General features: G+C 45.1%; 2 protein-coding genes and 1 long non-coding RNA gene across 11 annotated transcripts in view; 2 read left to right on the forward strand and 1 right to left on the reverse strand.

The window, feature by feature from the left end:
* Positions 1-151: 151 nt before the first annotated feature.
* Positions 152-7,311, forward strand: JMJD4 (jumonji domain containing 4). Of its 9 annotated transcripts, none has more exons than XM_081285840.1 (8): positions 284-418; positions 1,502-1,667; positions 2,112-2,147; positions 3,113-3,263; positions 3,753-3,887; positions 3,994-4,261; positions 4,573-4,719; positions 4,920-7,311. In XM_081285840.1, the coding sequence occupies exons 2-8, from the start codon at positions 1,505-1,507 to the stop codon at positions 5,217-5,219; spliced, it is 1,200 nt and encodes a 399-aa protein (XP_081141966.1). In that variant the 5' UTR covers positions 284-418; positions 1,502-1,504; the 3' UTR covers positions 5,220-7,311. The 9 variants fall into 9 exon arrangements, with proteins under 9 accessions (XP_081141961.1, XP_081141962.1, XP_081141963.1 ...); XM_081285842.1 differs by having other exon boundaries at positions 3,113-3,224; XM_081285835.1 differs by lacking the exon at positions 3,113-3,263 and having other exon boundaries at positions 152-418.
* Positions 3,907-23,184, reverse strand: part of LOC308644461 (uncharacterized protein) — an 82,164-nt gene continuing 62,886 nt past the window's right edge. The window contains exon 6 of the transcript XR_014021011.1: positions 3,907-4,044. The gene's annotated coding sequence lies outside the window, so the exon portion shown is untranslated. The remainder of the gene's footprint in view (positions 4,045-23,184) is intronic.
* On the forward strand, positions 12,245-15,381 carry LOC308642732. The gene is made up of 2 exons (XR_014020625.1): positions 12,245-12,418; positions 14,438-15,381. It is a non-coding gene; the product is annotated as an uncharacterized lncRNA (long non-coding RNA).

The following is a 23,184-nucleotide window of genomic DNA, read 5'->3' on the forward strand; positions in this document are numbered from 1 at the left end:
GCCTCGGCCAGAGGTCCGGGCGGAACGCGGCGCCACCGAGTCTTGGTTCCGGCCCCCGTCCTGCAGTTTCCACCTCGCGGCGATCTGGGCGACTTTTCTGCCTCTGCTTTCCTTGGGGAGTGTAAGTCCGAGCCTGGACCTCCGCCGCGGCCGATGGACCGCGAGACGCGCGCCTTTGCCGAGCAGCACTTCCGGGACCTCGGGGGCCAGCTCTATGGCGGCGGCGGGCAGGCGCCGAGCGGAGTGGCCTTCATCAAGGAACCCGCCACCTTCTCCTACGCCGACTTCGTGAAGGCATTCCTGCTGCCCAACCGGCCCTGCGTGTTCTCCAGCGCCTTCACCGAGAACTGGGGCAGCCGGCGGCGCTGGGTGACGCCCGAGGGGAAGCCCGACTTCGAGTACTTGCTGCAGAAGTACGGTGAGGAAGAGCGCCGGGGACACAGGGAGAGCCAGACCCGGGACAGCCGGGGACACAGGGAGGGCCAGACCCGGGACAGCCGGGGACACAGGGAGGGCCAGACCCAGGACAGCCGGGGACACAGGAAGGGCTGGTATACCTAGCCTAGTTCTCTCATTAGATCAGAAGCCTGCTTGTCACAAGTTATGAAGGATTCATTTCTGTTTTCTGTAAAAATATTAGGATGTCTGTATGGCCTGGCCATTAGTTGATGTTTTAAAGCTGATTGGAATGCCTGCTCGTGCCCTGAACTCACCCATGTCGGGTTTTCCCTGACCAGATAACAACCCTTTCCTAAATCTTAGTGACGCCTCATAAATTCTGGCCTTCCCTGGCCGGATAAGGACCCTCTCTGAGTCTCTAAGATCCCCATAAATTTTGATGCCGGGGCCAGCAAAAATGTAAACTTGTGTTATGCTCCTCAGAGTGTTGTTATCTGTAACCCTCCTTTGTGTAACTTTTTGGGCTATAAAACTGGGCTGCAAAGAAGCATCCCCGCTGTCCTTGGCTCCCACGATTTTGATGGGCAAGACAGCCCGGCTGGTCGAAATAATAAGCTTGCTTTAATTTGATTTTAATTGGAGTCAGTGGTCTTTTCTTGCATCCTGGTCTAACAGGGCCAGACCCAGGGACAGCCGGGGACACAGGGAGGGCCAGACCCAGGGACAGCCCGGGACACAGGGAGGGCCAGGACAGAGCTCCTACCGCACACCGGGCCCAGGGACACCCTACTGAGGTGGGGGAGGATACAGGATGTGTTCCAGACCACAGCTCAGGTGGGTGGGGCAATAAGGTGTCCAGAACCCAGAGGGCACAGGAACAGCCCACACCAGACAAGCAAAGAAAGCCAGGATGGAGCTCAGGCCCCCAGGGAGATCCAGGACAGAGAAGGAGACATGGGAGCTCAGCTGAACTACAGAAAGGCATCGTGGAGGGTAGGGAGGGAATGGAGTCTGGTCTCCTGGGGAATTCTCCTGCAGCTGGTTTGGAGGGTGGCCTGCGTTCAGAACTCGCAGCCAAGTCTGACTCGCTGTCTCACTTCAGGAGATGTGGTTGTACCAGTTGCCAACTGTGGGGTCCAGGAGTACAACTCGAACCCCAAAGAGCACATGCCCCTCCACGAGTATATCAGCTACTGGCTGGAGTATGTCCAGGGGGGCTGCTCCTCACCCCGGGGCTGCCTCTATCTCAAGGACTGGCACCTGTGCAGGTAAGGGGGATGCTGGCCATGGGGCACCTCCCTAGAACTATGCCTCCCAAGGCCTTTTTGACCTGGTGCCTGCTGCTCCAGCAGAGTTCCAGCCTATGTCTCCAATGTGGTGGGAAGGTCAGCTCCTCACCAGGCCTGTGCAGTACTGGCCACCACAAGGAACATGGGCTTTTTGTGGGCACAGGTGGGCTGTGGTCTCATCCCTTTTCTTTATTATTTTCCCAGCTTTCTTAAGAGGATCCCTTGGGACTGGCATTTTCTCTACCCCAGTGAGGAGGCCAGGTCTCTACCTGGAATATGCAATGGTCTTTAATGTCTTCCTGCCTCCTTGCTGGTCTCTCCAAAGGAGGAGGCCTACCTCACCTTAAAAATGACCCCCACCCCAGCCTCCAGGCGCTATGTACAGATGACAGATTTTTTTTTTTTTTTTTTTTTTTTTTGTAGTGCTGGGGATCAAACCCAGGACCTTCTGCATTCAAGGCAAGCACTCTACCAACTGAGCTATAACCCCAGCCCTGATAGGATTTTTAGCCTTGGGCAAGAGTGATCTGCATTCAATAGAAATTAAAGAGAATGGACTCTCCTTTCCCCAGGCTAACAGTATGTGGTCTGATCCATAGTTCCCAGTAAGCTTCACCATTCCAATAGAGAGCACTCATCATTCTACAGTGTCTCCAGTGTGCTGTGTTACTCAGCAATGATGTTTGTTCAATTAATGATATTGTTTTGTTGTTGTTGTTGTTGTTGTTACTTGGTGCTGGGGATTGAATCCAGGGTTTTGCACATGCCAAGCATACCGTATTAATGTATTTTTAATTTATGGTATTTTCAACATGGACATATGAGAATATGAGCCCATTGTAAGCTGAGAGGCATCTATAATTCATCTGAAAAGCTTAACCCACCCCAAGACCCAGACACACAGTGTTCACTCTGGGAAGCATATACATTCCTCTCCAAGGTGGTCCTGGGATTTTGTGTCCCTTGCTGGGTATGCCTTTCACAAGAAAAGGCTGTTATGCTCATACCCTCAGCAGTGGGTACATTGTGGGGCTCAGGTAATGTTGAATGAACCTGGGAACAAATTCCTGGGTCACTTTGTGCAAACTAAAGCTCAGAGCAATGGAGTGAGGCCCTTGCAGTTCCCACCAGGTCACGAGAAGCACCAGGCCCAACTCACCCCATCACTCTGCTGCTTGCTTGGAGAGTGGGCCAGGTTCAGCCAGAGGCTGGTCCTGGCCCACAGGCATCGCTTGAACCAGCAGTGCAGACAGACACAGACCCAGGCGTGGTTGTGCACTATGCTTGAGGTACTAGGTAAACAGATGGGTCTTGATCATTTGCTAAGTGTTTCTCAAATATTGCATGTGACATACGTATGCTAGAAAATTGTTAATTGTGTATTTGGAATTCAACTTTTGACTTTCCTGAATTTTATCTGACAGGTCCAAACAAAAAGGGCAGAGGAAGACATGGGGTCGTACAGTCAGGAGGACACAGGGAGAGACACCTGAGCAGGATCTTTGTGGATGAGCAGACTTTGCTGGAAGCTCAGAGGCATGCTAGGCAGAGGGACCCTTGTGTGTTTTGGGACCTGTATGTCGTTGTTGCTGCGCATGCCCTGCTCTGTCATCATCTGACCAGCAGTTATGTGCGCTTGAGTCCAGAAGTTTTTTCCAGCACAGTGTTGATTGGGCTGTGCCTTCTCTAGGGCCCATTGATGGGTTGAGAGGGTCCATGGATAGCCCTTCTGCCTGGGCCTGCCACTTAGAATCTACTAGGCAAAATGTGGTCTGCTGGTACTGGTGAAAAGTGAAAGAGGGCCCCCAATTCAGGAGTTGGGAGGATGCCCACACAGCACCAGAACTCCCAGCACAGGCACACACCAGAGCTCTGGGTCTGAGGGAGAGTGCCCACTGCTTGTATGGGTCAGTTGTGCTTTGTCACAGGCCACCCCCAAAGCCAACTTCCACCTTGCAGTTCTGGGCTCAGCAGTTTGAGGGGTTCAAGTCAGGTTTCTCAGGGCTATCACTGTCCAGTAGATCCAGGAAGACTGGGACTCTTCAGCCTCTTGGCTCTCCACAGGGACTCATCTGCAGAGGACTTGGGGGACGTGTTCACCTTGCCTGTGTACTTCTCCTCCGACTGGCTGAATGAGTTCTGGGATGCCCTGGATGTGGATGACTACCGCTTCGTCTATGCAGGGCCCCCGGGCACCTGGTAAGGCTGAGTCAGAGCTGTGGCTGCCCCACTCTGCTTGGAAGCTCATCAGAAGCAAGGCCAACCCTGGAAACTGCAAGGCACCAACAGTGAGCTCTTGCCACAGGTCACCCTTCCATGCTGACATCTTCCGCTCCTTCAGCTGGTCCGCCAACATCTGCGGGAGGAAGAAGTGGTTATTCTTCCCACCGGGGCAGGAGGAGGCGCTGCGAGACTGCCATGGTAGCCTGCCCTATGATGTGACTTCCCCCAAACTCTTGGACACACGCCTGCACCCTATGCTCCAGCACAGCAGCCCACCTCTCGAAGTCACACAGGAGGCTGGCGAAGTGGTGTTTGTGCCCAGTGGGTGGCACCACCAAGTGCACAATCTGGTAAGGTGGGCTTAGGCAGCCCAGCCCTCTGCCCACCTGGTTCTTGTCTAGCTGCTTTTCCACAGAAAGGCAGCAGAGCACCCCATGCTATGGATGAAGCTGCAGAGGTCCCAGCCCCTGGTTCCATTCCCTGCCCAATTCCTGCCCTGAGGAGTGCGCTCCTCAAACCCTTGCTGTGCTGATGCTGCCTGGAGTTGGGAGTGGCCTTTCCCGGCTGAATAGGCATGTTGAGGCCCCCTGCCCAGGGCCTGATATGGGCTATGGGACATTGCCTCTGCTGTGGGCTCAGCCAGCCTGCTCCTGCCCTCCAGGATGACACCATTTCCATCAACCACAACTGGGTCAATGGCTGCAACCTGGCCAACATGTGGCACTTCCTGCAGCAGGAGCTCCGGGCTGTACAGCAGGAGGTCCATGAGTGGAGGGACTCCATGCCTGACTGGCATCACCACTGCCAGGTGGGTGCCCATATGGGCTCAGTCTGGGGGCTGGGGCAGACACCAGGGCCAGGTTGCATGACTCAGAGTCCATCAGTCACCGTCTGGCCTCAGCATCTGTGCCTCATGGCTACTGTGTTACTCCCTGAGAACTGCTTGTTAGGGTGCTGTGCAGACATGGCTGTGACCACAAGCTCACTGTCCTTTCCTCTGTGGCCTAGGTCATCATGAGATCCTGCTCAGGGATCAATTTTGAAGAATTTTACCACTTCCTCAAGGTCATCGCTGAGAGGAGACTTCTTGTCCTAGGGCAGGGGTCGGAAGCAGCTCAAGAGGAAAACATAGGCCTAGGGCTGGGCTTCCAGCAGGCTGCATTTGATGTTGGCCGTCTTGCAGAGGTGCTGGCCTCTGTGGTCACACACCCTGACTTCCAGAGAGTGGACACCAGCACATTTTCCCCAGGGCCTGAGGAGCTGCTGCGTCAGCTACAGGATGCTGTGGCTGCTATTACCACCCTGTAGTTCCTATGGGAGGTCGCATGGGGGCACCAGCACAGGGTAGCCTTCTCCTCCAGGACCTTCTTGGAATATAAGCCATCCTCATCTTTATGGCCTGGGGTGTGATCTTGCTGAGCAGAAGCAACCTCCTGGAAGGTCTGATGTGGCCATCTCCCCAAGGTCCTGACTATGGGTCTCTGGGGAGGCCCAGCCACAATGAGAGCACAATACTCTGAGATAGGCTGGGGGTATCCCTCCAACTTGCCTGTAGCAAAGTCTGCCAGGAACTTGGATGGTGGCCATGTGAGCAGGTTTCCATGGATCTCCCAGCGCCCCCTAGTGAAGCCTGGGCTGCTAAGTGATGAGTGTCCCATCTGTCTGCCTTAGGGTCTCCCCTTTCTAACCTGGCCCATCCCATCCCCTGATTCCTGGGACACATGCAGCAAGCCTCCCTCCATTCCAGCCTTACCCTTTGGCTGTGCTTCAGGGGCTCCCATCTCCAGCTAGGCCAGGAGTTGGGCACTGTGTGACAGGTTGAAGCCAGCTTCTTGAGCTGGTCATCATTCACCATGTCCAGAGGCAAAGGGTTAGGTGGCTGAGAAACCAGGCACTGGCCCAGCCAGGTGCCCAGAGTGGAGGATGTGATGCAGGAGGAGGGCTTTCCTTTTCCATAGCACCTCTGAGAGGCCTGGGCTGTGGTGCCTGCCCAGTCCCGCCCACAGACTGCCCTGGTAGGGTTGGGCTGCAAACAGAGCAGGAGCTGAGGGAACACCTCTCCATGGCTGCCTCTGGTAGTCCAGGAGCCTGATACAGTCCTCTGTTCTGGGCCCTGGCGGGGTGGTGCTGGCTCTGTTTATCATGCACTACAAATGGTAGGTGCTCTCTGTGCATGGAGAAGGGGAATAGGCAAGCCACCCGACCTGGCCCACGTGGCCCTCCAATACCCTGTGTCTGGCCACCTGTTGTCCACTCTGATCTCTTTCCTGGTGCTTTTCTTGGGAGTGCTGGGCATACCTGAGGGCAGAGGAGTGAGATCAGTGTGACCCAGTTGCTCTCTCTGGGCCTTGGCCTTGGCCCAGACACATGTGTGTACATGGGGCTGGAATGGAATGGACTCACAGGGCCCCCCAGAGCCCCAACTCACTCCACAGGGTACCTGGGACCCCCAGCTCTGCTAAGCCTCAGCCCCTCCCTTGTAACACAGCCTCTTACAATCTCAGGTGTTCCCATCAGAACTGGGAAGGATGTGTCTGCCCAAGAGGGCAGCAGAACACATCTTAGACACCACCTGCTGTGATGTCCAGTGGGATTGGATGAGCCTCATCTAGAATGGAAGCCCAGGAGAGCAGGGACTTGTTTTGTCCAATAAATTATCATATAGTAAGTGCCTTGTGTGTCACATGAGGCCCCAGCCAGCACCTTCCCAGCTACCTAGGATGGCCTGACCACACTGCCAATGCTGAGTCTGAGGGATTGCAGATCTTTCTACCAATAGAAAGGAGCTTTGCCCAAACCCAAGTTCCCAAAAGCTGAGTCTGGGGCTTCATGGTTGGGATGAATAGAGGCCTTACTGCAGGGCCTGACACTGGAAATTACCCTTTTTTCCCCTGTGGTAACCCTTGACTGTGGTCTTCCTGTTGACACGTTTTCAGAGGCTTGGAGCATTGCACTCATGGGCACCCTGCAGAGTGGCCACACTCAGGTGCACTGAAAATGGGGAGGAGTGATTGCCATCAGGAAGGCGGGCTTCAGAGCCCCACCATCCTGCCTACCTGCCCTGACTGTCCACAGGAAAGAGGTCCCACCTCAGGGGTACCACAAAGGTGCTGCTGAAACTCAGCCCAGGCCTCATGCCTCTACCCCAGGAGGCACGTGTACAGTGTTAGGAGTACAAGTGCAGTTACGTGCTTGGTACCTTTAGGCCATTTGCTCACAAGTAGGGAAAACACTGTCATAACTGGCACTACAAGCTCCGTCTTGTCACCAGCAGGTGCAACAGGGAAGCATTAACAGCAAAGCAAGTCAAGTTCTTGTGCTGAATTTGAACTGATAAAACTTTTTTTTTTAGCTGTATCAGTTTTATCTAATCAAATAAAACCCAATTTGTCTTTAAAAATCATTCTGTCGGAGATTTGCATTAGAGAGTGTTAGCTAGAGTATGCAAACCAAGGCGTTGCCATTTGGGCAGAAAGCTCATCATCACATTTTATAATATCTTTAGGGTGTTTTTTAAAAGGTATATTCCACAGAACTATAAAAATTTTGAATGTAGACTATAGGAATTAATGCTTATATACCAGTTAGGAACATAATGTGTTTCTGCATACATGTACACACATTATCATGTCTTACATTTTCAAACTAGATTGTGTAAACAGTATAACTGAGAAAACCTGAAAAAAAGCTAGTCATTAAAATCTTTAAATTCTTGAGGTGGAAGATGGACAAAACAAAAGATGCCTCTAAACTATAGACATGACTGATGGTACTTAAGATGACTGTGAATAATGCATAAAGTCCTATTACACAAAGAGCAAGACACAGCAGGACAATTTAGTTACCTCTGTTGGCTTTTTCATCACTGATCAAATTGCCTGACAAGAACAACTTGGGAGGCAAGATTTGTTTGGGTTCACAGTTCAGAGGACCTCAGTCAGCCAAGCCCATTGCAGGAACATGGTGGCAGGAAAGCAGAGTGGAAGGGGCTTTCCAGGGCTCCCCCAGTGACCTACTTCCTTCCTCTAACTAGGTCCGACCTCCCAGTTCTTCATCCAGTTTTCAGATTAATCCATCAGTGGATTAATCCAGTGCTAAGGTCAGAGCCCTTAGGATCCAGTAGCTGCCTAACCTGCCCCCCCCCCCCACGGTAGTGCTGGGGTTTGAACCCAGGGCCTTGTGCAAGCGAAGCCACTCTACCAACTGAGCTACATCCCCAGCCCCAGGACCCATGCTTTTAACCCTTGAGCTTCTGGGCTGATGTTGCAGATGTACAGCATAACAATGACCTTCATTTACAGCATTATATGTAGACTATCAGATTTTTAAATTACTATTATTAGTAGTACAAGGGATTGAACCCAGCGTGCTTATCTACTGAGCCTTATCCCAAGTCCTTTTTTGTGTTTTATTTTGAGACAGGGTCTTGCAGAGTTGCTCAAGGGCTCGCTGATGAGGCTGGGTTTGAACTTGCAATCCTCTTGCCTCAGCCTCCTGAGCCACTGGGATATTACAAGAATGGACTATCAGATTTTAAAGCTTTAGAATATATCAATAGTTTCATTGTGAAAATAGTTCATTCAACCAGAGTTATAAACCAAAAAGAGACTTTAGGACAAATGTTTGAATTAAACCTAGCTAAGGACTTAATTTTCATAACCAATCAAAAACTTATCAGCAGAAAACAGGAAATTGTTATGATAAAATCTTTGTTCTTGGGCTGGGGTTGTGGCTCAGTGGTAGAACACTCACCTAGCACGTTCAAGGCCCTGTGTTCAATCCTCAGCACCACATAAAACTAAACAAATTGTGTCCACCTATAACTAAAAAATAAATGTTTAAGAAATTAATAAAATCTTTGTTCTTTAAACCATTTCTTTGTAAACTTTGCTAAAGCAGATCAGTATTTTTAAAAATCCTTATAGTTTTAAATATGAAGTATGAGATTCTGATTTCTTATCTGTGCATTATATATACATTTTTCCTTAATCACCCTTTCTAAGAATATTTACATGTTTTTATGAAAGATGTATCACATTGCTTTAATAGTTTCCATTTACAACAGTGTCAGTTTGCTGTGTCATCATTGTGGGCAATGCCATGCTGCTGGATCCTCCCTATAAATGCTATTTAAATTACTCTAAGGTTGCCGGGCATGGTAGGGCATGTCTGTAATCCCAGCAGCTTGGGAGGCTGAGGCAGGAGGATCCCAAATTCAAAGCCAGCTTCAGCAAAAGTGAGACCCTAAGCATCTCAGTGAGACCCTGTCTCTAAATAAAATACAAAATAGGACTACTGGGAATGTGGCTCAGTGGTTGAATTTCTTGGAGTTCAATCTCTGGTACAAAAAAAAAAAAAAAAGTTACTCCAAGTTCCTCTAGAGCTAAAATATTAAGCAAAGCAGAAAGGTGAAAACCATTTTCTGTATTACTCTTAGCCAAAAGATATTCTTTATTTCCTCAACAATTTTCCCCCAGAAATTTCCATGCCAGTTATGTTCATTTGTACAAAATAGGTGTGTTCTGGCATACAGTTTACATTTGGGGGGCAAACTCTATCATTGCCAGGAAGGTGTGATGACTCCAAGGAATGTGAGAAGAAAGTGGAGATGGGAGCCGGCCACTTAGCCTTATCTTCAGGCTTTAGGGGATCGTCATCACAGAGCAACTTGGTTGTAAAATGAAGGAATATTCTCAACATCTGCAGAAATCCACCTGTCCATGGACATGCAGCCCATGCTGGGGGTTCCCCTTCCTGTGGATGCTGTGTAGCCCTCTGTTTTGTCCTGGCCTGCCGCCCCAGAAATACCTAAATCAATGTGGTGGTGTTACCAAAAGCTCAATCCTTGTCCCCGTGCCAATCCAATAACTGGGATGTTGGAGACCAGCTCCAACAGGGGGTCTCAGGAGACTAACGGATGGTGAGGAGTTGGCGAAAGAGGGGTGGAGAAACAACACAGACACCAAAGTGAAGGTGTTGATCCCAATCTTTACTTGTGAAGTTGATCATATATACTTTTCATTTTGGCAGGCTCACAGTACTTTGTGGTTACAAAACAGAAATCATTATTCAAAGAAACAAAATATTCAAAGAAATGTCCCAAACTATTGGCCTATACCTTGACTATTCTTTCTTGACTTACTGACTGGAACCGGTACCATGGTTACGGCAAGTGGTTGACTTGTTATTAATTTTAATCAAACAAGAGTAAGAGCACAAACCATTGTGCACAGGAACAAGAACAAGTTGCCCAGTACTAAGCACTAATCTGTCTTCTTAACATTAATTTTTCTTCTCTAGATTTTAATTTAATTTCTCAAAAACTTCCTTGACAGGAATACAGGGAGTTTTTCATTAGATATTAACAATTTACGCTCCACAGCTGAATCATTGTGTTTAGAGCAAACAGATCTATTCTTAGAAGTAGTTGCATTAATTGGGAAATTCATGTTTTTTCCTTCATACTTAATGGTCATACGAGAAGTCACAACTATACTTAGTAAAGGAATACAAAAACAAACCAGCCCATTCCCAGAAACATACTGCGCTCCTCCAGAGGATGGATGCCTTGCGCCATCCACCTCAGTAGGGCCTTGCCATTGCCTGAGTCAGGGGAGGGGCGCAGCACTGGGACAAGGCTTTGAGAAAATGAAAAAAGTTTTATTGCTCTAATAGCAAAGGAGCAGCACAGAGGCTGTGATTCTGCCCATCAGAAGGGGAGCAGGGGCCTGTTAAAGAGGTGATTCGGAAGCTAAATTCCAGGTGTTCTGTCCAGAGTTGCAATTTACTTGTTAATATGAGAGTCTTTTCTGAGATCTTCTGGTGTCTCCCCAAGTCTGAATTACTTGTTTTCCTGTGGTGGGTGTGCAAGGACAGATAACTGTCTAGAATGGGGAGGAAAGGTAATCCTGTTTTCCTGAGATCAGGGAGGGGGAGAAAGAGAACGAAATATGTCCTTTTAAAAGTAAGTCATGGTGGCAGAGCAGCAAGGACTTTATTCATAAAGCGAGCCAGAGTTATGTTGGGAGAAGAGATGTCTTCAGAGAATGTTTGAGGAGCTCCCAGAGAGATGGGGCGGGTGACTCAGGACCCCAGGATGGAAAAGAATTTAAGCACACACCAGTCCAAGGTGTAAATGGAGGTGTCTTTAGGAAAGCAGGTGCTCTTCAAGAACAGCCTCAGTCTCAAAAGAGAGATGTCTTTGGGTAAAGCAAAGAAACTTCCCCCTGAGGGAGAGGGCAGGCTCTGCAGAGGGAGAGACACGAACCTATTGGTGCAGGTGTTCATATGTATAGGGGGCTTGTGCTTGGGGCTGGACAAGAGGCAGAGGCAGGTGGAGCTGTACAAGTCCATGCCAGTGCATTTCCTCGTTTTACAAGGGTATGGGCCAGTGCATGTCCTTCGACGTTTCCCACTGTGCTTTCTGTGTCTCAAAGGCTCATGGGCGTTTCCTTCAAGACTCAATATCTCTCTATACACCCTAAATCCCTGTCTCATTAACAGTCCAAACCCTCGGGTTCAGCCCTCTAACTTCTGTCTTTGGAACTGGAAAACAATACACTGGGGGTCTTTGCAAACTGGGGGTTGAAGAACTTTGCTTTGAACCAGTTATTTAAGTCCAATACTTACTTTTTAAGCCTAGTTATTGAAAGAAGAGACATCTAGAAAACCTTAAAAATCTTTCAAGGAGCTGAGCTTGGAGGTGCACACCTATAATCCTTGAAACTCAGGAGAATGAGGCAGGAGGATCATTAGTTCAAAGCCAGCCTCAACGACTTAGGTCCTAAGCAACTTAGTGAAATCCCATCTCCATAAAATATTGGGGGATGTGGCTCAGTGGTTAAGTGCCCCTGGGTTCAATCCCTGGTACAAAAAAAAAAAAAAAATTCAGTCATATAGCTGGGGAGTAGCTTTTTAGGTCCACATTGGGCAGTCCTGGGCAGAGCATCCTCTCTATGGGTTTGTTAGGGTTCTCTAGAGGGACAGAATCAACAGGAAGTGTGGTGAGCTATTTTGCTGTGCTGCCTTGTGTGGGCGTGAGCCTAATTCTTGGGCTGAGACCCAGTTCTTTGTTTTCAGCCACTCCCTAGAATGGAATGTATCAATTGTCCAGCTCCTGGAACAAACTGTTTTCAAGAAGTGCTTGTTGTTTTGCACAAGCTGGAACTGGGTGTCTCTTGCCTTGTGTGCAAGTGCTGGGTCTATCATTCTATTGGCTGCTGCTGTGTTGCTATGCGCTCTTTGTCCAATGGTGTATGAGCAGGGCTGCAGTTGAAGTATATAAGGGGTGGTTTTTTCGGGCTCAAGGTCCTTTCTCTCAACAATACCTAGTGGATGCTCCCAATAAAGCGTGTTAAAGAAGAATCCTGTTGTTGTCGTCATTCCTGCTGGCGGGTAGACGCGACAAGTGGTGCCGAAATCCCGGGAATTGTCATCTGTCGGCTACGAGGGGACCCCCGATATTTTGCGGGAGGATTCAGAACTTTACACGCGGAGCGGTGGCACCGGTAAGTAATCCCCTGATCCGGTGGCTCTGGCTTAGTATAGTGCTCTATCATGGGTCAATATCAGTCTGTTTTCCTGAAACCACTAAAAGGGGACAGGAGATTTTGGTGGAGCATCAGGATACTGGGTCAGAGTCAGAGGAATCTAAGCAAGAAAGACATGAAACAAAACAGAAAAGGGGATCTAATGCAAAGTTAAGTGAAAGTGCACTCAAGGAACAAAAGGACGTGACTCCAGCGTTAGGAGCACGCCCGAAACTCTATCCAGATTTATCTGCCTTCCGTAAATTAAAGATAGTTGATTCAGATGAGTCTGAGTCGGAAGGTGAGTCAGAAGGCTTTACCCCAGAAGAAGAACAAAGCTTAGAGAAAATGGTGGCTGAATATGAGCATGGCCGCTATGACGCGGCAATGGCCGCCGTCCTTCTTCCTCCGAAGCCTCCGGCATATTCTGTAGCTAAACAACTGTTGCCACGTAAAGGGTCTCCACCCACTGCTCCAGGTGGAGCTTGTGGCTTCATAAAACGCAGTACTTGGAGGAAGCTGGAGGAGGAGGGGGCATATCCTGTTGGTGCATATCCTGTCTTTGAGGATGCACAGGGACAGAGATATTTTGAGCCCATTCCTTATAAATTAGTTAAAGACATAGCTGAATCTGTCAGGACTAATGGTGTCACAGCATCTTTTACAATTGCATTGCTTGAACGCTTATATCTTAATGCTATGGCACCAATGGATTGGTATCATTTAGCAAAGGCTTGTCTCTCCATGGGACAATATCTTGATTTTAAGGCATTATACTTGGATGCCACTATACAACAGGCTCATGCGAATGCGGCTGATGGTCAACAAGCCTGGGATGTGGAGATGCTGACCGGGACAGGTCAGTGGGCCCAAAATCAAAATGTTTATCCATTAGTAGTATATCAACAAATTAATATTTTGGCCTTACGTGCCTGGAAGGCTCTCCCCAATAGAGGTGAAACAACAGGGAATCTTACAAAAGTCATACAGGGCCCAGCTGAGCCATTTTCAGATTTTGTCGCCCGAATGCTTCAAGCAGCTTCAAAAATTTTGGGGGACACCAAATGCTACCAAAATGAGACCTGGGCCACAATGTTCACCCGATTATTCCTTTCCGCCAGAGTTTACTCCTTGTCAGAGTCCTCTGGTTCCAGAAAAACAAGTTGCCCCGGGGTTCCAATTGTCCCCTCCCCTCAGGGGGTTTTCTTTTAATATTAGTGGAAATTCTACTAGGACAAATCTGGCAGGATGGCCTTGGTACTCTTGGGTATTATATAATGAGGTGGGAGCGGGAACAGACTTCTCCGCTATAGCCTATTTAAACGAGGGAGTTCATTGGATTAAAAATGTTTCTGGAAATGCATGTCAATTTGGGATCAAAAAATACTTATCAAAAATCACTATCAATGAAGAATTCTATAATATTTCTTTTCCTGCTGCTGAAATATGCGTTCAGCCGCCATTCATGTTCTTACTTGTTAATCATACTGACAATTCTACTATAGTTAATTGTACTGTAAAAGAGTGTTATTTAACCCAGTGTTGGAATACTTCCTTGTCATTGGCTTTGGTGGTAAAGGTTCCGACCTTTGTGCCCATGCCAGTTGAGGCCGATCCTAGTTCTTTTCCCCTGGTACAGTTGGTCAGGGAAAGGAGAGATTTCGGCATTACAGCTGCTATAGTTACAGCTATTGTGGCGTCTGCTGCAGCAGCTACCACTGCAGCCATAGCTATGGCCTCTCAGGTACAAACAGCTCAAGTCATTAATAGTGTAGTAGATCAAACAGCTAAAGCCTTAACTACGGTGGAAGAAATCAATAGACATCTTACTGCTGGTATCTACTTGCTTAATCAAAGAGTAGATATAATACAAGAACAAGTAGAGGAAGTTTATAAAATTACTCAGTTAGGATGTGTATCTCATTATAAGTATGTGTGTGTTACTCCTTTATATTACAAAATGACTGCTTCCGTGGAACAGAGTAATAGATTGTCTAGATTTTTACAGGGAAACTGGACCCAGGAAGGAGAGCGACTCACTCAAGAACTGCTGTCTCAGATTGCCAACTTAAATGGAACACGCGTGGAACCTCTTTCTGTTGCAGACTTCGCCTCCTGGGCTTCTTCTATATTTTCCTACTTTAAAGAGTGGGTAGGGGTTGGGTTATTTGGTGCTATGCTTCTTTGTGGCCTTGTCTTATGCCTTTGGATGATTTGTCGTATACGACGCACGCAGCAGAGTGATAGAGTCAAGGTAGTTCAGGCGCTTGCTGCACTGGAACCTGGGGCCTCCCCACAAATTTGGCTAGCCAGCTTGGCAAAATCCTAAAACCCCTGTTTTGATGTGGATGGCCTTTGCACACCAAGTGACCTTGTTGTCATTGCACCTTGGAAGGCTTCCATGTCTTAGGAAGACAGCCTTTGCACTCTGAAGGGTAAATGTTGCCCATTGCACTCAGAAAGGTGACTTCCTTGTTTGGCCTTTGAATGCCACCCTTGATCGGAGGGGTCATCATGAGGACACTTCCTGGATCGGGAGAATTTCAAATGGCTCGAACAAAACTAAAAAGGGGGAACTGTGGTGAGCTATTTTGCTGTGCTGCCTTGTGTGGGCGTGAGCCTAATTCTTGGGCTGAGACCCAGTTCTTTGTTTTCAGCCACTCCCTAGAATGGAATGTATCAATTGTCCAGCTCCTGGAACAAACTGTTTTCAAGAAGTGCTTGTTGTTTTGCACAAGCTGGAACTGTGTGTCTCTTGCCTTGTGTGCAAGTGCTGGGTCTATCATTCTATTGGCTGCTGCTGTGTTGCTATGCGCTCTTTGTCCAATGGTGTACGAGCAGGGCTGCAGTTGAAGTATATAAGGGGTGGTTTTTTCGGGCTCGGGGTCTTTCCTCTCATCTATACCTAATGGATGCTCCCAATAAAGCGTGTTAAAGAAGAATCCTGTTGTTGTCGTCATTCCTGCTGGCGGGTAGATGCGACAAGGAAGTATAATTATAAAAGGGGGACTTATTAGGTTGGCTTTCTCCACCAGAAGCTGGATAGTCCACGATGGTCGTCTGCAAGCGGAAGAACCAGTAGGTGAGCAGTCCAAGAGGCTGAAGCCCCAGCACAAGAGGAACCAGGTGCTGCCCTGGTCTGAGACCAAAGGCTTCTGAAGAACCACTGACAAAATCTGCTTTGGGAGAGTGAGAATCCAATATCCTCAGACAGCAGCAATCAAGAACCCGTTCAAGAGTTGAGCTTGCATCTGCGGCTGCGTCCTTGTTCTTCCAACTTTTATTCCATCCAAGCCTCCAGCCCACTGTACGATGCTACCCATTTCAGTTGACTATCCCACATGCAATCGTTCCTAGACACACCCTCTTGACATACCAATAATGCTCTTAATCCCTGGCATCTCTTAATCTAATCAAGTTGACAGTTCAAATTAACCTTTGCAGTGGGTAAAACTCCAAAGTCTGATTCCCAGTGGGGCTCCTTAATACCAGTTACAGCAAAGGCAGCTCTGTTCTAACAACAGCCTGAGGGACATACTGATCCCCCCAAAACTGGCCAGACCCCTGAAGCTAGGAAGTGACAACCTTGAGATAGGTGAATGACTCAGTGCTCTAGAGCCAGCCAGTGAGCCCAACCCACTGAGAAGGCAGCCTTTAGTAGATGGTCCCATCAAGGTCACCACAGGCACATGAACAGGGACCATCTTTAATACTTTCCTTAGCCCTTTAGTAACTTAATGCAGAAAATAAAAAGACATTTAAAATTATATAAATCCTGAAGGGTAAAAAAAGGTACAATGACATTTTAGATCTACATTTACTGCCAAAAGAAAAAAATATTTTTCTAGCGAATAAGGTTTTACATTTAATTGAAACAAACTAGACTTTGGACATCAGATATATATAGCACAAGAATCATTTGATAGTTTTGAGGGGCATTTCAAGAAGTCATTAAAGGACTTTGTTGACTAGAAAAATAAAACCAAGGTAGTTTGTGCAGATACAGTATTATAGTTAAAGCTTTGTCCCAGGGTTTCATAAACTGACTTCCAGACCACTCACGTATAATCGAATCAAGCCTTTATTGAAGCACACCAGTGGCGGCTGACCAGAACATTAAGCTGTTCCCCTGATCAGCCCCGAACAATTGCAAGGGCACTCCTTATAAGCCTGAAAACTGCAAAAGGGATATAATCAATGCAAGCAAGCCAGGTTACAGAAGCGGAACAGTGCAGTCAAGTGGAGGGAAGCTTAACCAATCACAGTTAGCCCAGTCACCCCAGTTACAGAAACAGAGGCCCGTTACCCTAGTTACAGAAACAATACCCCATTAGGTAGTTTTGTGTTCTTAAAGGTTTCTATAGCAAAAGGAAAAGAACATCTTGCCACAGTCATGACTCTTCTATTTGGCATGGTTGTTTTACAGGATGAAGTCATAAAACAAAAATGGAGTCACATTTGCTCCTATTATCACAACAGTATCATAAATGAAAAGTACTACAGGTAATATCATATAAATTCATTTTTAGCTAGGCACAGTTTTGCATTCCTGTATTCTCAACAATTTGGGAGGCTGATGCAGAAGCATTGAAAATTACAGTCAAGTTTTAGAAATTTGTCAAGCCCCTGTGAGGATTAGAAAGTTTGGTGGTGCATTTTCAAAATGTAGTATTTTGCCTTAATTGGGATGTAAGATCCACTTGTAGCCATTTTAACTATACCCTTCCCTTTTGCCACCCCAATTTTAAAATTAGCCAGTCATGTAGATTGTGATCCCAAGTTCTTATCAGGGCAAAGGGGAGCACTGTGTTAGGAATAAAAGCAGATGGACTGCCCACCCAGGCGCAATTGCTGGCTGGATTTTCTTTGGAAGCACACCCTTCAGCAGAAGTAAATTTTGCCTTGTCCAGATACTTCTAAGCACATGTTTAATTCCTTGTGGTACCCCGCTATTTCTAATAACCTGTGTCAAAAAAAGGGGGAGGGAGCTGAGGAGGTAGCTCAGTGGTAAAGCATTGTTATACCGATACCGAGACCCTCAAATAACTCTCAGACCACACATTGCCATTCTAATTAAACCTTTATTGCTGGCCAGCGTCAGACACTCTACTCTCTAAAAGCGAGTTAGTCAGAGTGGAGCGCCCCCTTCAGTTTGGCGTCATATTTTTTAATTGGTTGTTCAAAACATTACAAAGCTCTTGACATATCATATTTCATACATTTGATTCAAGTGGGTTATGAACTCCCATTTTTACCCCGTATACAGATTGCAGAATCACATCAGTTACAAATCCACGTTTTTACATCTTGCCATACTAGTGACTCTTGTATTCTGCTACCTTTCCTATCCTCTACTATCCCCCCTCGCCCCCCTCCCATCTTTTCTCTCTACCCCATCTACTGTAATTCATTTCTCTCCCTTCTTTTTTTCCCTTTCCCCTCACATCCTCTTATATGTAATTTTGTATAACAATGAGGGTCTCCTTCCATTTCCATGCAATTTCCATTCTCTCTCACTTTCCCTCCCACCCCTCCTCCCTGTTTAATGTTAATCTTTTTCTCATGCTCTTCCTCCCTGCTGTTTTTAGTTGCTCTCCTTATATCAAAGAAGACATTTGGCATTTGTTTTTAGGGATTGGCTAGCTTCACTTAGCATAATCTGCTCTAATGCCATCCATTTCCCTGCAAATTCCATGATTTTGTCATTTTTAGTGCTGCATAGTACTCCATTGTGTATAAATGCCACATTTTTTTTATCCATTCATCTATTGAGGGGCATCAGGGTTGGTTCCACAGTCTAGCTATTGTGAATTGTGCTGCTATGAACATCGATGTGGCAGTATCCCTGTAGCATGCTCTTTCAAGGTCTTCAGGGAATAGTCCGAGAAGGGCAATAGCAGGGTCAAATGGTGGTTCCATTCCCAGCTTTCCCAGGAATCTCCATACTGCTTTCCATATTGGCTACACCAATTTGCAGTCCCACCAGCAATGTACAAGAGTACCCTTTTCCCCGAATCCTCGCCAGCACTTGTTGTTGTTTGACTTCATAATGGCTGCCAATCTTACTGGAGTGAGATGGTATCTTAGGGTGGTTTTGATTTGCATTTCTCTGACTGCTAGAGATGGTGAGCATTTTTTCATGTACTTGTTGATTGATTGTATGTCCTCCTCTGAGAAGTGTCTGTTCAGGTCTTTGGCCCATTTGTTGATTGAGTTATTTGTTTTCTTATTGTTTAAGTTTTTGAGTTCTTTGTATACTCTGGATATTAGGGCTCTATCTGAAGTGTGAGGAGTAAACATTTGTTCCCTTGATGTAGGCTCCCTGTTTACCTCTCTTATTGTTTCTCTTGCTGAGAAAAAAACTTTTTAGTTTAAGTAAGTCCCATTTGTTGATTCTAGTTATTAACTCTTGTGCTATGGGTGTCCTATTAAGGAATTTGGAGCCTGACCCCACAATATGTAGATCGGAGCCAACCTTTTCTTCTATTAGACGCATAGTCTCTGATTTGATATCAAGCTCCTTGATCCATTTTGAGTTAACTTTTGTGCATGGCGAGAGAAGGGGATTCAGTTTCATTTTGTTGCATATGGATTTCCAGTTTTCCCAGCACCATTTGTTGAAGATGCTATCCTTCCTCCATTGCATGCTTTTAGCCCCTTTATCGAATATAAGATAGTTGTAATTTTGTGGATTGGTCTCTGTGTCCTCTATTCTATACCATTGGTCCACCCGCCTGTTTTGGTACCAGTACCATGCTGTTTTTGTTACTATTGCTCTGTAGTACAGTTTGAAATCTGGTATCGCTATACCTCTTGATTCATACTTCCTGCTTAGAATTGCTTTTGCTATTCTGGGTCTTTTATTTTTCCATATGAATTTCATGATTGCTTTATCTATTTCTATAAGAAATGCCCTTGGGATTTTGATTGGCATTGCATTGAACCTATAGAGAACTTTTGGTAATATCGCCATTTTGATGATGTTAGTTCTGCCTATCCATGAACAGGGTATATTTTTCCATCTTCTAGGATCTTCTTCTATTTCTCTCTTTAGGGTTCTGTAGTTTTCATTGTATAAATCTTTCACCTCTTTTGTTAGGTTGATTCCCAAGTATTTTATTTTTTTTTGAGGATATTGTGAATGGGGTGGTTTTCCTCATTTCCAGTTCAGAAGATTTGTTGCTGATATACAGGAATGCCTTTGATTTATGCGTGTTGATTTTATATCCTGCCACTTTGCTGAATTCATTTATTAGCTCTAGTAGTTTCTTTGTAGACCCTTATGTGTCTTCTCGGTATAGGATCATATCATCCGCAAATAGTGATAATTTAAGTTCTTCTTTTCCTATCTTAATGCCTTTAATTTCTTTTGTCTGTCTAATTGCTCTGGCCAGTATTTCGAGAACTATATTGAATAGAAGTGGTGATAGAGGGCATCCCTGTCTTGTTCCAGATTTTAGAGGGAATGCCTTCAGTTTTTCTCCATTTAGAATGATGCTAGCCTGAGGCTTAGCATAGATAGCTTTTACAATGTTGAGGTAAGTTCCTGTTATCCCTAGTTTTTCTAATGTTTTGAACATAAACGGATGCTGTGCTTTGTCAAATGCTTTTTCTGTGTCTATCGAGATGATCATATGGTTCTTATCTTTAAGTCTATTGATGTGGTGAATAATGTTTATTGATTTCCATATATTGAACCAGCCTTGCATCCCAGGGATGAATCCTACTTGATCATGGTGCACAATCTTTTTGATGTGTTTTTGTATCCGATTTGCCAGAATTTTATTGAAGATTTTTGCATCTAAACTCATTCGGGATATTGGTCTGTAGTTTTCTTTCTTTGAGGTGTCTTTATCTGGTTTGGGAATCAGGGTTATATTGGCCTCATAGAATGAATTTGGAAGTTCTCCCTCTTTTTCTATCTCCTGAAATAGATTGTGGAGTATTGGTATTAGTTCTTCTTTAAAGTTCTTGTAAAACTCTGCTGTATATCCATCCGGTCCTGGGATTTTCTTAGTTGGTAGTCTTTTGATGGCTTCTTCTATTTCCTCACTTGATCTTGGTCTGTTTAGGTTGTTTATATCTTCCTGACTCAATCTGGGTAGTTCATATGTCTTAAGGAATTTATCGATGCCATCACTATCTTCTATTTTGTTAGAGTATAGCGTTTCAAAATAATTTCTAATTATCTTCTGTATTTCTGAATTGTCTGTTGTGATGTTGCCTTTTTCATCCCGTAAGCTAGTAATTTGGGTTCTCTCTCTTCTTCTCTTTATTAGCGTGGCTAGTGGTCTATCAATCTTATTTATTTTTTCGAAGAACCAACTTTTAGTTTTGTCAATTTTTTCAATTGTTTCTTTTGTTTCGATTTCATTGATTTCAGCTCTAATTTTAATTATTTCTTGCCTTCTACTGTATTTGCTGCTGATTTGTTCTTCTTTTTCTAAGGCTTCGAGGTGTAGTGTGAGGTCATTTATTTGTTGGCTTTTCTTTCTTTTAAGGAATGAACTCCATGAAATGAATTTTTTTCTTAGTACTGCTTTCATAGTGTCCCAGAGATTTCGATATGTTGTGTCTGAGTTTTCGTTTACCTCCAAGAATTTTTTAATTTCCTCTTTGATGTCTTCTGTAACCCTTTGTTCATTCAGTAGCATATTGTTTAATCTCCATGTAATGTAGGATTTTTCCTTTCTCAATTTATTACTGATTTCCAATTTCATTCCATTATGATCAGATAAAATGCATGGTAGTATCTCAACTCCTTTGTAATTGCTAAGATTTGCCCTGTGACATAATATATGGTCTATTTTTGAGAAGGATCCATGTGCTGCTGAGAAGAAAGTGTATCCACTTGATGTTGGGTGGTATATTCTGTATATATCAATTAAGTCTAAATTATTGATTGTATTATTGAGCTGTATGGTTTCTTTATTCAACTTTTGTTTGGAAGATCTGTCCATTGGTGAGAGAGGTGTGTTAAAATCTCCCATGATTATTGTGTTGTGGTCTATTAGACTCTTGAACTTGAGAAGAGTTTGTTTGATGAACGTAGCTGCACCATTGTTTGGGGCATATATATTAATGATCATCAAGTCTTGTTGGTGTATGGTTCCCTTGAGCAGTATGTAGTGTCCTTGTTTATCCCTTTTGATTAACTTTGGCTTGAAGTCTATTTTATTTGATACAAGTATGGACACCCCTACTTGCTTCCGGGGTCCGTATGAGTGATATGATTTTTCCCAACCTTTCACCTTCAGTCTGTGTATGTCTTTTCTTATCAGATGAGTCTCCTGTAGGCAGCATATTGTTGGATCTTTTTTTTAATCCATTCTACTAGCCTATGTCTTTTGATTGGTGCATTTAAGCCATTAACATTTAGGGTTACTATTGAGATATGGTTTGTATTTCCAGCCGTATTTGATTATGTATGATAGTTAACATGATTTGTTTTTCCTCTATGCTTAATTTTTCCTTTACTGTACTACCTCCTGCTGTTGGTTTTCATTGTTATTTTTCATTTCCTCTTCCTGTAATGTTTTGCCAAGGATGTTTTGAAGAGCTGGTTTTCTAGCTGCAAATTCTTTTAACTTTTGTTTATCGTGGAAGATTTTTATTTCATCTTCAATCCTGAAGCTTAATTTTACTGGATACATGATTCTTGGTTGAAACCCTTTTTCTTTCAGCGTTTGAAATATGTTGTTCCAGGATCTTCTAGCTTTCAGAGTCTGTGTTGAAAGATCAGCAGTTATCCTGATTGGTTTATCCCTAAATGTAATCTGCTTCCTCTCTCTTGTGGATTTTTTTTTTTTTAAAGAGAGAGTGATAGAGGGAGAGAGAGAGAGAGAATTTTTTTTTAATATTTATTTTTTAGTTCTCGGCGGACACAACATCTTTGTTGGTATGTGGTGCTGAGGATCGAACCCGGGCCGCACGCATGCCAGGCGAGTGCGGTACCGCTTGAGCCACATCCCCAGCCCTCTCTTGTGGCTTTTAAGATTCTCTCCTTATTCTGTATGTTGGGCATCTTCATTATTATGTGTCTTGGTGTGGATCTCTTGTGATTTTGTACATTTGGTGTCCTGTAGGCTTCTAGTATTTTGATTTCTTTTTCATTCTTTAAGTCTGGGAAGTTTTTTAGTATTATTTCATTGAATAGATTGCTCATTCCCTTGGTTTGGACCTCTGTACCCTCTTGTATCCCAATAACTCTTAGGTTTGGTTTCTTGATGTTATCCCATAATTCTTGGATGTTCTGCTCATGATTTCTTAACATTCTCGCTGAGCTGTCTATGTTTTTTTCAAGTTGAAAAACTTTGTCTTCATTGTCTGAAGTTCTATTTTCTAAGTGTTCTACTCTGCTGGTAATACTCTCATTTGAGTTTTTAATTTGGTTTATTGTTTCCTGCATTTCCAGGATTTCTGTTTGTTTGTTTTTTATATCCTCTATCTCCCTATAGAGTTGATCTTTTGCTTCTTGGATTTATTTATGTAATTCATTGTCAAAGTGATTTTTCATTGTCTGAATTTGATGTATAATGTCTTCCTTGAGACTCCAGATCATCTGAAGCATGTATATCCTGAACTCTTTGTCTGACATTCCATCAGCTGCAGATATTACCTCATCTAATGTTGAATTGACCTGTATTGTTTGTGGTCCTTTCTTTCCTTGTCTTTTCATACTGCTCATGATTCTTTCTAGCTTTGTGAAACTGGTGTGCTAATGTTTTTCCCCTTATATATTTGTA

The sequence above is a fragment of the Spermophilus citellus genome (genome assembly GCF_964194105.1).
Source record: "Spermophilus citellus genome assembly, chromosome: 1".
Lineage (NCBI taxonomy): Eukaryota > Metazoa > Chordata > Mammalia > Rodentia > Sciuridae > Spermophilus > Spermophilus citellus.

What these genes read in the sequence shown, in the direction of transcription:
- JMJD4 (XM_081285835.1), top strand. Translation starts at nt 154, where the DNA reads ATGGACCGCGAGACGCGCGCCTTTGCCGAGCAGCACTTCCGGGACCTC. An exon ending in AAGGACTGGCACCTGTGCAG is followed by an intron (nt 1,668 to 2,111) that starts GTAAGGGGGATG and finishes TTTTTTTTGTAG; the next exon opens with TGCTGGGGATCAAACCCAGG. An exon ending in CAGGACCTTCTGCATTCAAG is followed by an intron (nt 2,148 to 3,752) that starts GCAAGCACTCTA and finishes GGCTCTCCACAG; the next exon opens with GGACTCATCTGCAGAGGACT.